General features: G+C 39.4%; 1 protein-coding gene across 29 annotated transcripts in view; it reads right to left on the bottom strand.

Annotated features, from left to right (window-relative positions):
* Positions 1-15,876, bottom strand: part of MACF1 (microtubule actin crosslinking factor 1) — a 398,054-nt gene that overhangs the window by 26,506 nt on the left and 355,672 nt on the right. For all 29 annotated transcript variants that reach the window (XM_031962224.1, XM_031962206.1, XM_031962223.1 and 26 more), the window contains 14 exons: positions 15,496-15,597; positions 15,206-15,379; positions 14,967-15,122; positions 14,644-14,844; positions 11,484-11,612; positions 10,641-10,814; positions 8,857-9,012; positions 8,373-8,579; positions 8,165-8,284; positions 4,997-5,166; positions 3,198-3,357; positions 1,924-2,118; positions 1,352-1,480; positions 272-415 (listed from right to left, as the gene is read on the bottom strand). In XM_031962224.1, coding sequence (XP_031818084.1) covers positions 272-415; positions 1,352-1,480; positions 1,924-2,118; positions 3,198-3,357; positions 4,997-5,166; positions 8,165-8,284; positions 8,373-8,579; positions 8,857-9,012; positions 10,641-10,814; positions 11,484-11,612; positions 14,644-14,844; positions 14,967-15,122; positions 15,206-15,379; positions 15,496-15,597 — 2,217 coding nt within the window. The remainder of the gene's footprint in view (positions 1-271; positions 416-1,351; positions 1,481-1,923; positions 2,119-3,197; positions 3,358-4,996; positions 5,167-8,164; positions 8,285-8,372; positions 8,580-8,856; positions 9,013-10,640; positions 10,815-11,483; positions 11,613-14,643; positions 14,845-14,966; positions 15,123-15,205; positions 15,380-15,495; positions 15,598-15,876) is intronic.

Genomic DNA, 15,876 nt, shown 5'->3' with positions numbered 1-15,876 from the left:
GATCTCTTCACACAGAAATATTGTAGTAGGTACTCTGCTTAATATCAGAGCACTAATTACTTTTTTTCTTTTACAGCCTGGGTATATAATCATGAGAATGGGGGCGATAGCTAATACTAGAAGTAGCAATCATTCAATCCCTATCAAAGTGCCCATAGTGTATTTTGCCCAGAGCCAAATTCTCTAGGAATTTGGAACTCTCTAGGAAAGGAACTCTAGGAAGTTCCTTTCATTTGGGGTATTTGCCTTCTCCCTGACAACAGAAGCCCACCTCTTCGAACCGTGCCCGTATGATGGTGATCCAATGTTTGATGGTGGTGACACAATCTGGGTGGCACACTGCCAGGATTATTTCTCCCATTGCCACAGCTGCATTCACATCTACTCTCTTTTCCTCCACCTTCTTCATGAATTCCTAAACAAATATTCCAAAACATGAATTAAGGAATGTATTTTCTCAGTGACTACTTGGCAGTTTTTGGGAAGGGAAGAGTCACATTCACAGGGAAAAAAGACAAGGAAAAACTTGCAGCCATTTTTGTTACTTTCACAGTTATTCAGAAACCTAGTCTTTTCTGCAGCTGGCTCCTTGTTTGACAGGATCTGTGAAGTGCAGAGATGGAAGAGGCCTCTGGTGGTCCTCACACACAAGAGGGGCTTGTCTCTGAGGGAGGGACAGAAGTCAAAGAGCCCCTACAGGAGGCACTAGAGGCCCATCTTAGTTGTGCCAATTTAATTATCCCTTTTCCATGTTTTTTTAACTTTTAGATTTCTAAGAGTAGTTTTAGGCACAAATAACACAACAGTGAACTCTATGTCTGAAATATGGTGAACTCTTAAGAAAACCCTCCCCAAAACCACAGGATCCACCCATGCTTAAAACATACATATGGACAATATAACCTAATGGGAAAATCAAAGTGGGAATAAACAGCTGGTCTCTTCCTTGGGGCACAACAGCTTAAAACAGTTGGCACCATGCAATGTCCTTCAGTCTAGTTAGCAAGTCTTGTGGGACCAGAAGAGGCAAAGAACTCCCCCCTCCCCCAATAGAGGAAATAATTAGCCTCACTCTTTGAAAAGGTTAACAAAGGTAAAAAGGGTGAAAAGAACAAGAGACTATTTTTGTTTAGAGATGGTTCAGGAGACGGAATCTTTAAGGTGATACAAAGACTAGCCATTTTCTTCAGAATAGGTAACTCTTATTCTCATAGACGAGTTTGAATAAACCCAAACTGGTATTCTTCCATTTCAGAAGATGCTACTGAATAAAGAGTCTTCAGGTCTTTGGGTGCAAGGAGGTCAGGTGCTGTCAGCATGTGCTCAAAAATCATTCCCCAAAGTGCCTCACCTTGTGTACATCAATGAGGGACTGTAAGGCTTCTGTGTCATCAGGAAGGGCTCCCCGAAAGCGGAGGGTCTGCTCGGCTTCAGAAAGCCATTCCAATAGCATGTGGACTGCATTTCGAAATTCTTCTGCCTAGAGGGGAACAAGAGCAAATGAACAAAATCATCATCTGTATCAATAGGAAGTCAACATCTGTGACCTGAGATCTACAGCAGGAAAAAGATCCCAGGCCTCCTATTTTTTTTTAACCTATCCTAGGCAAGAGGAAATATTGAAAGGTATCGCAGTCCAGCGGAAAGAGCGTTAGATTTGCAAATACATTATCTGTGTGATTGTGGGCAAGTCATTCCATCTCTGTTGAAGATCCTATAATTAGTCATCTCTTCATTTGGGGGCCCTGTAATCCTAATGACCAAACTCCAAATCTGCAGCATTGGTCTGCTTGTCTAATTAAGAGAGGGAGTGTCGGACAAGAACATTTAGAATAGGAATTCCTGATTTTGTCCTGCTCTAAAGCAGGGTTATAAGCCAGGTAGCTCCATGCACATGCCGAGATGCAGGAACCCTTCTCATACCTGCTTCAGGGCATGCTCCAGTCGGGTCTGCTTGGAGACTGAGAGCTTGCACACAGTATCCCAGCGGGTGCTGAGCTCTTGCAGCTGTACCCGCACCCATGTAGTGTCATCCCGGCTGTTCTCAATCAGCTCACGCCCAGACCGCTTCAGGACCTGTACAGTCCCAGTGCGCTTTCCCAGCTCCTTCTGGAAAACCTGCAAAGGAAAAAAGATATGCATTAGCCTTTCAATATCGAGAGTTTGGAAGCATGCACAGATTAGATGGATCACTGAGTACGAGTCCCCAAAGATGCTAGTGTTCAGAATCTAAGATCATTATTCATCTTCTGACAGGCTAAGTCAATTCAACTTGACACAAAGACAAAAGATCCCAGTCCCCGCACTCAAAGAGTTTACCATTTTTATTGTGGAAACTCCAGGAGAGGTACAATATACTAAGTATGTACAAACTAACTTTGTGAAGGTTAATAACTAATAACTGGGAGCTCAATCAGGGTAGGGCAATCAATCAGGTAGGAGGGGACAGCTAGGCAGAGCTCCGAAGGAAGCTTAGACCCTAGGAGAAGGAAGTGAGAATGTATATTCAGACACTGGGTATGGCAGAAGTGAGGGGGAATATATTCTACACACTGAGAATGGCCTCTGAAGGAATATGGAGGAGTATCAATAAATAGGTTTCTAAGACAGAAATTTTTTTTCTTCAATTTCCTTCATTGAGAAAAAAAAAATTCCTATCCTGGAAGTTCTTGGAGATGGAATTCCTTTAAGAGTCTCAAGTCTCCGAATCCAAAGATCCCAGTATTCCAGCTCATTCTGTGACTCAGTACATGAAGTCAGCCAAGGACTACCAAGATAGGGGCATAAAATGGATTCTCAGAAAGAGCCAGAAAATCTCAACAGTATAAGTAAGGAACTAGAATATACAAAATCTTCTGTGACTAATCCAGAATGGCAGCTGTGGTTCAAGTTAGTACATAAGAATATTAACAAAGAATTGATAAACATTGTAGTTATCTTTTTAGCATAATCACAGAACCTAGGGAAACCACCCTCACCCCTCTACCACCACACCAGGTTTAAGAAGAAGGATCCAGGCCTAGCCATGAGGGCAAGGTTCACAGACAAGAATCAGAGCATCCTATCTACCTGAACAGGGTGAAGCTCTCATTGTTGTGGATATTTCCTAAATAAGGAAAGTGGGTAGGACCAAGGCAGGGAAAAAACACAGTAAAGTCAATAGTGTGGCCTTTCATGAAGCATGGGCCACTTCTTACCTTATGAGCATCCATAAGGTTCATAACCAGGTCAAGATCCCCATGGACAGGCTGGTCTTCAGCCAGCTGTGGCTCCACCTTATATAACCAGTCAACCAACGCCTGTAGTGCATCCATGAACTGGCCAGAGAAGAGGAGGGCTTCTTCCAGCTTATGCTGCCTATAAAGTGCATATCAGAGCTTCAGAATGGCAAAAATCATTTTTGTAATTAATTCTGAAAAGGTTCTTTAAAAATTTTTTATTTTTATTTTCAGTTCTAAATTTTCTTCCTTCACCCATTGAAAGGGCAAGAAATAGCATACTTAATAAGAAGTCACGCAGTTTATTTCTGCATTTGCCATATTTAAAAAAAAAAAAAAAGGAAAAATGCTTTAATTTGCACTCTGAGATCATTAATTCTCTGTCTGGAGGTAGATAACATTTTATATCATGAATACTTTGTGACTGTGGTAGATTATTGATTTTGTCAGAGCCTTAAAAAGGAAAATTTCTTAAAAATAGTCTTAACCACTTATCTGGAAAGCTGAGAAGTACTGAAATGTATAAACAAGGGAGATGTGTGTCTATCTTTAATAAAAGGGACTGATTGGAATCTCCATTAAAGCACACACTCTCTCTCTCTCTGTCTCTCTCTCTTTGTCTCTCTCTCTCTCTCTATATATATATGCACATGGGTGATCCTAAGTTCTTAAAGGCTATGCCAGGAGTGCAGGTCCTGTACAGTTATCGAAGCTTTGAGGACTGGCAAGAAATTGGATAGTTAACATCTGAGAAATGGATGAGAAAGGTCAGCTGAGAAAGCCTTGCATTCAGAAGAAGTTTTTTTCCTTTACATAAGTTAGAAACCACTAAATTTTCTTTGCTCCAACAACTCAAAAAGCCATCTTCTAATATAGGGAGAGATTGCATTCTATAATGGTAAAGGAAAAACACCAAAAATGTAACATATCCTGCTTAAAATAGCTTAACTGAAGATCTAGCCAAACAAACTACAAAAATATTAAATTTGAATTAGTTCCTTTTTACAACTCCTATGTTTTATAACTATGGCACAGGAATGGACAGCAGAATTTTTATTTATTATATCATTATTATAATTTATTATTATCAATACAGGGAATTCCCAGAAGAGGAATCTCTTTATAGCCATATATGTTGGCACCATTTCTGCAACCTCTAGGTGCAAGAGTGTTGTTTAGAGCACTGCTATCAAACTCAAATAGAAATAGGGATCACCAAACCTAAACCACACATAAGGGCCACATGTTAACTTAGAAAGCCATAGATTAAGATTATCTAGGTTTTATTTTTATTTATTTTGTTAAACATTCATTAATTGAGTTAGTTAATCGGGCCACCCTCAGGACTGGATTTGACATCTCTGGCCTAGTAGGTTATAAAGCCAATCAGAGGGGGACTTGACCTGGTTCTTTGCACCTTGGCCAGCTTTCTCTTAACTCCATTATATTACATTGCATTATGTGCAGCAGCTAACTCAATGGTTTCTAACCTATGTGAAGGAGCTGCGACCTTGTGTTTCCACCTTCCCCTTAAAGCATCAAGGGACAGAAAGTTCATTCCAAATCAACAGATCTAATTGTGTTGTGACTATTTTACAGCACCCTATGAGATAACTTGATTCCTTCTGGGGTATCACAAATTCATCCAGCTCATCTCAACCTTAATGAAGACCAACAATGGATTGGGTACCACAGAGACGGGCCTACAACGATGTCAGGGCTACTTTCTTTGAAAGCCAATGTTCCACACAGATCCAGGGGCCCATGTCCCCACTCACCGTTCCACAGACTTGCCACATACAGTGTCCCATTTGTCTCTGACTTCCCCTAGGCAGTTGTCAAGTTTCTGAGCATCATCTGGAAGCAAGGTCTTTTCTTTCAGGGCTCGGCCCGTCCGAATAGTAGTATCGTAGACAGGCTGTTTGCCACCAAGTGTTTTTTGAAATTCCTGTGGTTCCAAATGGAAAAGGAAATGCCTATTTTAGATCAGATTTATTTCTAGTTTAGAAAAAGTAAGAGAGACATGGATGGTTTTGTGGCCACATGAACGAATGAAGCATGAGGTTGACAATGCCTTTTGACTACTGTTAATAACAAAGCTTTTCAAAGCTGCTCACAGCAGTGAGGGAAGCATGGTCCAAAGATGTCACCAAAAAGTCACAATAGCAAGGTCAATGAAGACAGCTTAGAAAGGCAGAATGCTCAGGGCAAGCGTGGGTTCTCTGTGCTGAAGTTAATAATGTATCTTTCCTGAAAGCTATCAGGAAACTTCAGACCTGCAGCACTGGCTGTTAGTCACAAACACTCCATTGGGAGATTTTGCTGAACTATTCACTATTCCTCAGGAATGAATGGGAGGAAGGGAAGTTGTCTGGGGACTTGTTAGGAAACATTTGTTGTGCCAAGGCAAAATGTACTCCTCAAATAAAGTCTTAAAATCTGCTACCCCATAGGCTTTTGTTGTTTAGTAGAGTAGCACAAGATTTCTATCTAAGACTAACTCACATATGCTGTGATATTTTCCTTGAAATCACAGAATCTAGGAATCTTGGAATTGAGAGGCCTCATGAGCCTTTTATCCTAATGCATGGTTAAACACATCCCTGACATAGTCATACTGATGCTGCTTAGGATCTTCCGAGTCAGCCCATTCGACTTTGGGCCAGGCCTGGACTCAAATCAAGCCTCAAGTACTAGCTGGATGACCTCAGGCAAGTTTGTTCATTTCAATTTGTCTCTGCTTGCTCATCTGTAAATGGGGACAGTATTGGCGTCCACCTCCCAAGGGCTGTGGCTGTATTTGTAGAATGCTCCACAAACTGCAAGTGTTCTCTAAAGCTGATGACCTATCCCCACCACCATCACTCTGGCTCACTCGGTGTCAGGAAGTTGTGACCATTTTGTCTCCGTGACTTCCTTTTCGTACCAGCACCTCCAACCATTCCACAACCTGCCCCATAAGCCTGGCCCCCTCCCTTAAACCTTCTCTTCACCAGGCCTTCTATTCAATCCTGGAAGAGCTCTTGTCCTCCTGAGGCTTTTCCTCTGTACACTTTCAGCTGGCCCACATCTCTTCTAAACTGTGGCACCCTGACCTAAATCTGAGACTCCATATGCTCTGGAGAAGAGATTTCCACTTATATTTTGGCTGCCATGCTATGTGCTGTCTTCCTAGGCCTTCCCCACTATGGGTTTTCCTAAAACCTAGTGTAGGACTTTACAATGGTCCTACTGGATTTCTACTTGACTATACTTGGGCTACTGCTGCTGTGCTAACAATCCTGCCTTGCTTTAGGAAGCAAACTGACAAACCTGCTAAGTGCACACCCACTCCTGCTTCTCTCTAAGTTACTACAAAGCATGTTGGATACAACATGGCCATGGACAGATCATGAGGTCTTCCATCACAGAAGAACTTGCATATTAATAGACCTAGTAAGCCTCACTTGGATTCCAGTCACTTCATAAGTTCAAAAGTAAATGAAAACATAGACTGCACATGATTCAGACAGCATGAGAGACTGTCACCCACTTGGCTGAAACTGGGGAACATCTTCGTGATGTCACAGCGAGAAGCCCTCTCATCCATGACACAACTGTCATGGCAGTCTGATGTGTAGCAGAAGCTGCTCTTGCTGAAGTCATGTTGAATTGCACTTAGGTCAGCTAAGAAATTTAAGGGGTTTCTGAGAACTGTAGGATTCCCAAAAAGGAAAGAGCCTAAGAAGCTGGCTATTCCAATGTCCCCATGGACAGAAGACCCCTTTCTAGCCTTCTCACTAAGAGTTTATCAGAATTCCACGTGCAGACCTTAAATGACGGAGAACATTCTCTTCTTGAGTCCATGCCACTGATGGACAATTTTCATTGTTAGGAGGTGTTTCTTTACCTTAGTTTGTGAATCTGCCCTCTGTGAGCCAATCACTCATTTTCCATAGCCTCCAGGTGCTTGAAGACAGCCAGCAATTTTTTCCCTTTTTCTCTCTTGTGGTTCTATTTTCCTCTAGGCCTACAACAGACCTTAATGTGTCTTTTTTTTTTTTTTTTTTTTTTTTTTTTTGCTGAGGCAATTGGGGTTAAGTGACTTGCCCAGGGTCATAAAGCCAGGAAGTGTTAAGTGTCTGAGGCCTGATTTGAACTCAGGTCCTCCTGATTTCAGGATTGGTGCTCTAAACACTGAGCCACCTAGATGCTCCCCTTATTATGTCTTAAGCCCTTAACTGGCAGGTTGGCCTCCTCTCCAGAGACTTAGTTCTCTTTAAAGTGTGACCCCAGAACTGAAAGTTGTTCTTTGGATGAAGTAAGGCTGGGATGGCATACATGAGAGAATTACGCTCTCAATTCATTAGAGACACTATCCTTCTCATAATGAAATCTGAAAACTTCCTAACCTTTTTATGGCTACTCCATAATCGTGCTGGCTTTCAGGCCACTAAAATCTTTTTTCATATGAAACAGGCTGAGAATAGACATTGTTTCTGTGATAAAGTAGAAAGGAAGAGGACACATGTCTGATTGGAGCAGCTTAGATCAAAGGAGTGTCAATTTGTAGCACCTCACATCTCTCTAGATTTTGCAAAGTAAATCAAATTTCTTTCCTTATTTTTATTTACATATTTGAAAGTTCTATTATACCATAACTGCTTCCCAATCTACCTTCAATCAACAACGAATCTTTCCTTGTAACAAAGAAAATAGTTAGGAAATGTGTGTCTGACACTATGTGCACAACAATGCACTTTTAGTGTCCATTTCCATAACAAGAATAGGTATATACTGAGGGACTCAGACCAGCTACTAAGAAAGTTGGAGTTTGTCTCCTTTTAGTGCTGCTTTTTTAATTCATCAGCTATTTTTTCCCCCTTAAAAAATGTTATTTCTTTCTTAGCCGTAACATCTGCAGGTTTTGTATTAGGGATCAAGCTGTAATCAATTAACTGACTTACCTTGTGCCTGGACAGCTGAAGCTTAATTTTGTCTGGATCATTGGATATTTCCAACTCTGAGTCCAAGTGATTCTCTGCATCTTCTAGCCAGTCAATCAGCTTTTTCCAAGCTTCATGGAACTGGAATCACATAGGAACATTGGAGTGCTAGAGTGAGAGGTTTGAACCTAAGAGAGTGGTATAACATTTCTCAACGAAAGTTTCTTACCTGTTTAGCTCGTTTTCTAGCATCATCCAAAGATCGACCCCTCTCAACAGACCGTTGGACCACCTTTTCCCATCGAGACTGAACACTAACTAACAGGTTCTTGATCAGGACAACATCCTGCTTTTGACTGAGAAACTTCAATTGATTTCCAGTCTGATCCAGCTCAATGATGTGGTCCCGGTGAGCATTTACTTCATTGGCAAAAACCTAAAAAAGAACATTGCTGCTCTTGCAATCTCAAAAGGCAAAGAGTGTTAGACTTGGTACTCAGAAGACCGACCAAGTAAATGTGCTACAAAATCTACTCTACTAAGTCTTTATGGATTATAAAGTACCAAATAATTATGCACTGTTACTGTATCAGTTATATACATACATACATATGCTGTACTTACATACATTGTAACAGATTAACCAGTGACAAATAGAACTATGATCTCATAAGCCTTTCATCCACACTTTTACAAAGGAAGATAATTGGTACCTTGTGCTCATCAATTTGTGAGAGAATGGTATTTAAGATAAGGCTGGGTGGAGGTGCGATGTTCAAACTCTGCTCTGCTAGTGTTAGCCAGTTGATAAACTCCTGCAGGGAATTCTGGAATTCTGTTGCCAGATTGAGCACTTCTTCCAGCTTTGACTGAATTTTAATGACACAGAGAAAATACTAAGTTTAGAGACTACGGATTCAGATAAAAACTTCATTGTATACCAGATGAAATGACCACTAAAAGGGGAACCTCATTAAGACAAACACTGAACATGACTTGTTTGTCAAGAAGGGGGTATTTCAATGCATGGTTGAAAGTGGAACAAAAGAATAAGTAGTGCATTCAGTTAGTATCTAGGGAAAGAAATTGTCCAATAAATGGAAAGGAATGGATGTTCTGGAAATAAAAGCTGTGGGATCTATGAACTGGCTTGGGTAAAACTTTCTTTCAAGTTTATTCTTCACATTGTCAAAATTGTTCACTAATCTGTTAAAATCTATGTTAGAATTTCCTATTTTGGGAAAGCATGCAACAACAACAACAAAAAGTAATCAATATAATAAAAGCAGCCAGGAAGTTGTTAGTAGTTCTAGGTAAAAATTTGACAACAGGCATGAATATTCCTAGTCCTTGAAATTCAAGGTCCTGTTATTTGGGACATAAAGAAATTGAAACACATTGCATTTTTGTTTTTCTTCCCGGGTTATTTCTACCTTCTGAATCCAATTCTCCCTGTGCAACAAGAAAACTGTTTGGTTTTGCACACATATATTGTATCTAGGATATACTACAACATATTCAACATATATAGGACTGCTTGCCATCTAGGGGAGAGGATGGAGGGAGGGAGGGAGGGGAAAAATCAGAACAGAAGTGAGTGCAAGGGATAATGTTGTAAAAAAAAATCACCCTGGCATGGGTTCTGTCAATAAAAAGTTATTATAATTAAAAAAAAAAAAAAACAAAAACGACTTGAAACACAAATGAAAAAAAGTCTACCTAATTGGGACAAGGTACAATCTAATTTCCATAGAGTTTGGTAAGGATAAATCCTTAAATATGCTTTAACTACCCATTTGTGGGCTTCTCCCCTCACGATCTATAGCTACTACTTTCTGTCTATCTGCCACATCTCATCTTCAGGCAACATTGTGGTGACAGGAAAAGAGTACAACTAATTTTAGTACTTATTCTGAAAAAGGGATCACAAATCAGAATTGGTTGGCTCCTAATCATCTCTCCTTTCTTTTGCTCTTCTGAAAAGAAATCCCTTGGCTATTCTCAGTTATGCAACTAAGAACATATCTCCTAATTTTTGAAAATGTCTCTGGACAGACTGTATGGAATTTCAATAATCATGATTTGTAAAAGCCACAGGCCTTCCCTTCAAATTAAGAGTTAAAATTTGGTGATTAAAAACAGTCATAAAGCAAATCACCATTTTGGCTAGTGATTCCATGAAATGAATGAATGAATCCATCCAACTTAGTGGCTAAAAAGCTTTGTTCCTTTATGCCCTATGCTAGTACTGTAGAAACAAGAAGACAAAAAGGAAGGACATTCCCTGACTTCAAAGAGGGCATATGAAGCATGTGACATGTAATGAGATAAGTCTTCATACAAAACTTGAGAAAGAAGAGAACCTAAACATCTAAGAGAATTACGACTAAATCAGTGAGCTGATTGAGCTCAGTGTAGGTTGTAACAAATGCAGCCTGAGAAAAGGCTGCCTCTCAGGCTGAGATATTTTTAAGTATGAAGCTCACTACATTAGTACCTTTCTCTCTTCCATCTTGCTGCTGACCACGTGCCATTTTTGTTCTAAGAGGGTAACACTCTGCTCTGTTTTTGAACCCAAACCAGAGTCATCCCGACTCAGAAGTATCAGTCTTCCCTTGTCCAGCAGCTGGTTATATGTCTCTTCCTGGGCTTTCAGCTGGTCATAGAGTTCCTACATGCAATTTAAAGAGGTAGCAAAAATATCCATAAGGCACATTTCAATAGGATTTCACTTCAATGAAACTCATATACACTCCTTCATACACAGGTACATGCCAAAATAAACTTCCAGGAAAGAGACTGATTTCTAGGTTTGTCTCTTGCATCAGGAGTTCAACTTCAGGGCCATAGATGACAATATTAAGAGCCTCTTGCTCCTCTGAACTTAGCAGAGATAAAGAAAAAATTATATTTTAGAGCCACATATGGAGAGTGGGGAGAAAAACCCTAGAGACAGCTTATGTCACTATCAATATAGGATCTGTCCCTTTAATTTTACAATGATTTATGAGATTTTTCTTGAAAAACCACTATATTAAAATTTCTCAAACTTCATATTAAATAGCCCCCCTAAGGCAGTACATCTCCATTTTATTGTTACAGAGGCAGAGTACAGTACTGTACTATTGAAAAATATAAGAATATAAGCAGATCACTGATATTTTTTATCTGCCAAACTTCTCCAATAAACTGATAAAACCTCTGGATAAGTGCTCATTTGCAATTCTGAATTAAATTAACAGCAGGGAAAAAAAACACACACAAATCAAAGAGCAGCTCTAAAGTACACAGGTTTCTGGCTCTAGAAGGGAGTTTTGTGCTCTAATACATAGGCTCTCACCATGTGAGCATCGAGTTGCTCTCGTGCTGTCTCAGGAAGTCCTCCTGTGGGTTTAGATGAAGAAAGCTGGTTTTCCATTTTAGTCAGTCCCAAGAGAAAATCTTCAATTTCACTGTGGAAACCCTGGGCCTATTTGAGAAAAACCAGATTATGAATTGAGGACATTAGCAATTATTACTTTGGGTACAAAATTTAATTTTCTAAATTACTGTATATAGACTCCATCAGGGAAAAATGATTCTGACAAATATATAAAGTCATCCCATGACTTTGCTAGGATCCATCATGGACCATGAATTGACTAAAATATTTCCATCCTTTACAGAACAAGGTACTACACAACAGCTAGTACCAAGGCTTTATAACAACATATTTCAATACTTTACAGATTCAGATATATCAAATCAACTTAGATCTCTATCCAAACAATCATATCAAGCAAAGTCTGATACCACAGAACAGCTCTAGTAAATCACAAACTGCTCCTTTCATGGGAAAACAGGACAATCTGATGTGTTAGATTTCTAGTTAAAGGATAAATAAAGGTTTTAAATGCTGGTTCTGTTTGCTAATATCTGTGTCAGGTGGTCCTTCTCTCTGTAAAATAAAAAAGCTATATTACATGATCTGTCAGATAAGTGAGTGTCTGTGGCCTTCATCTGGGAGGCAGCATGGTACAATGGATAGAGACATGATCTCAAAGTCAGAAACCCTGGGTTCCAGGACTGCCACACATATACTTCCCTGGGGGCTCTCAGTGCCTACAAGCCAACTCTCAAAAGCTTACACACTGTAGAACAGGCACCCTTCTTTACAGACAGAGAGGATTTTCTTCATTAAGAGTTTCCTAAAGCAACGATATTACAGATTCACTCCAACTAAAATACCACAAAGATATGAGTGTGTTCATGATAATATAGAACTATGACTTTAAAAATACTATTTTATTAATTGATTATGGGATTAAGTATTTTTTGTTAAAGATTGGTTTTATAAGGGTAATTAAAAAATTTTAAATACAAAAATCAATGAATAAAAATATGTGACTATATTGTTCACTTTAATAGCACATGTATTTCTACTATCTGGAACTGTGCTTATGCTTTTCTGATTCAGAAGTGCCATCACTTTTAATAAAATGATGTAATTTAATAGCGATCTATATAAAATCTCACCTTTGGTAAGGGGGGGAGGGAAGGTTGTTTTAAAGAATTTACTTGACAAATTTAAGGTGCAGTAGGGCATGGAGGCCACAGCAGTGGCAGCAGCTGCCATTTGAAAAGCCTTAGGACAAGTATTCATGTGAAAGAGCATTCAGTAGGACTTTATGACCAAAGCAGAACTAGAGATCATTACTGATCACAAAATAGAAAATTTCGATTATACCAAACTGAAAAGTTTTTGTACAAACAAAACTAATGCAGACAAGATTAGAAGGGAAGCAATAAACTGGGAAAATATTTTTACAGTCAAAGGTTCTGATAAAAGCCTTATTTCCAAAATATATAGAGAATTAACTCTAATTTATAAAAAATCAAGCCATTCTCCAATTGAAAAATGGTCAAAGGATATGAACAGACAATTCTCAGATGAAGAAATTAAAACTATTTCTAGTCATATGAAAAGATGCTCCAAGTCATTATTAATCAGAGAAATGCAAATTAAGACAACTCTAAGATACCACTACACACCTGTCAGATTGGCTAAGATGACAGGAAAAAATAATGATGATTGTTGGAGGGGATGTGGGAAAACTGGGACATTGATGCATTGTTGGTGGAGTTGTGAACGAATCCAACCATTTTGGAGAGTAGTTTGGAACTATGCTCAAAAAGTTATCAAACTGTGCATACCCTTTGATCCAGCAGTGTTACTACTGGGCTTATATCCCAAAGAGATTATAAAGAAGGGAAAGGGACCTGTATGTGCACGAATGTTTGTGGCAGCCCTTTTTGTAGTGGCTAGAAACTGGAAACTGAATGGATGTCCATCAGTTGGAGAATGGCTGAATAAATTGTGGTATATGAATATTATGGAATATTACTGTTCTGTAAGAAATGACCAACAGGATGATTTCAGAAAGGCCTGGAGAGACTTACACGAACTGATGCTGAGTGAAATGAGCAGGACCAGGAGATCATTATATACTTCAACAACAATATTATATGATGACCAGTTCTGATGGACCTGGCCATCCTCAGCAACGAGATCAACCAAATCATTTCCAATGGAGCAGTAATGAACTGAACCAGCTACGCCCAGAGAAAGAACTCTGGGAGATGACTAAAAACCATTACATTGAATTCCCAATCCCTATATTTATGCCCACCTGCATTTTTGATTTCCTTCACAAGCTAATTGTACAATATTTCAGAGTCTGATTCTTTTTGTACAGCAAAATAACGTTTTGGTCATGTATACTTATTGTGTATCTAATTTATATTTTAATGTATTTAACATCTACTAGTCATCCTGCCATCTAGGGGAGGGGGTGGGGGGGTAAGAGGTGAAAAATTGGAACAAGAGGTTTAGCAATTGTTAATGCTGTAAAGTTACCCATGCATATAACCTGTAAATAAAAGGCTATTAAATTAAAAAAAAAAAAAAAAAGAGCATTCAGTGTCTGGGTTGAAGGAGGTAAGAATGCTTCTGTTGGTGCTGCTTTCTGCCCATATCACACCACCTTTCAGTGGAGCGCTGTGTTCCGTTCTAGGTGTTGCATTTTTGGGGGAAAGAAAGCTGAAGAATATCCCAAGGAAGAATGAGAAAGGGCCTTAAAATCAGCCATATGAGAATCAGAAAAAATAGGAGTGCTCTTAAAGAGGAAATCACAACTATCTTCAAGTATCTGAAGGGTTGTTGTAAAGAAAAAGGAGGAGGTTTATTCTGCTTAAGCCTAAAAGGCAGAAATAGGGAGGTTTTAAAGGAGCAAAATTAAACTTGATGTAAGGAAAAAAATTGCTAACAGTTCATATTAACCAAATAGGATGTGCTGCCCTGGGAGGTGGTGGGAAACACACCTGCCTGGAAGTCCTTCAAACAAAAGCTGGACTCCATGGTCTCTGAGGGCCTTTCTAAGATTGAGCTTTGGTGATTGTGAGTATATAGAAGTGAAAATGCTGCTCAACGAGGTATGCCATCCCTGGAGAATACTGCCTACCTGCCGGAGCGTCGACTGCAGCTGCTGCTCTCTTTCTTCTGTCTTCTGCAGCACTGATTCCCAGCACTGGTTCATTGTTTCTAGTCGGTTCCTTAAGCTACTTGCATCATCATCACCAGCACTGGATTCAAGAAGCTCATTACCAGCTTTGTTGACTGTTTCAACTGTGGCTTGGTGAGCCAACACATCATTTTTTAGAACCTGAAGAATGTTGAACATGTTAATTTCTCTTACAGATTTAATCAATTTAAGCCTATTCCCAAAGAATGGTTTGGTTTCAAACCAAAAGGTTGAGAGAGAAAGAAAGAAAATCAATGACTTACATGATGTTTTGCAAGCTCCACCTCAATGACCTTGGGGTCTCCATTGATTGGCCTCTGTGCATCTAATAGCTCTTCTGTATGAATCAGCCAGCTCATTAGCTCCTCTAATGCATGCTGGAACTGACCAAGAGCTAACAGAGCCCCCTCGAGCTTGTGCTAGTTGGGTAAAGGAAGGCAAATTAGGAAAGTGAAAACTCAAAATAGTAGGGGAGATGTGCTTCCCATAATGTCTACCATACCTGCCTGTGGGCGATTTTTTCACCCAGGTTCTCCCAGAGGTGTTTTAGTTCAGTCAGTGGTTCTCGAATAATGTCTCTGTCAGTTTCATCAGTAGCTTTTTTTAACATCAGCTCACCCTGGTGATTTAGCTTCTCCATCTCAATTTGCTGTTGGTAAACTTCCATTTTAAACTCCTAACAAAACACAAAACTCTTAATATTAGTGTGGCAGGATGTCTAGGAACCTTTCAGAGATCATTTTTGCCCACATATACACAATTAGTCCTCCCATCCATGCTCATGGAACAAACCTTCATCTCATTGAGCTGATCTTTCACAGTGTTGAGGTCAGTGCCAACAGGAGGCATATTGCAGAGTTTAATCACAGTGTTATCTAGCCAGTCAAACATGGTCTAAAATTAAATACAATTAGAAAAATTAGATTATGGAAACCTAAAGAAAAGCAAGTGGCCCCTATGCAGGTAAACAGACAAATCCAATCCTCTTGTGATCATCATTCTTAAGTAAAAAAAAAAAAAAAAAAAATAGCCTTTATTCCCAGCAATAGAGGCTTAGATAGTGAGCAGGTGAAACCCACTGTCTAAAATTTAAAGAACCATATCCTGGGTCTGGTTAATTTAGATAAAAATCAGGAATTACGATGCAAAAGTTAATACTGAATACTTGTCACT

Source organism: Sarcophilus harrisii, chromosome 3 (assembly GCF_902635505.1).
Source record: "Sarcophilus harrisii chromosome 3, mSarHar1.11, whole genome shotgun sequence".
Taxonomy (NCBI): domain Eukaryota; kingdom Metazoa; phylum Chordata; class Mammalia; order Dasyuromorphia; family Dasyuridae; genus Sarcophilus; species Sarcophilus harrisii.
Note: the sequence above shows the minus strand (reverse complement) of the source record. Positions and strands in the feature narration are given on the sequence as shown.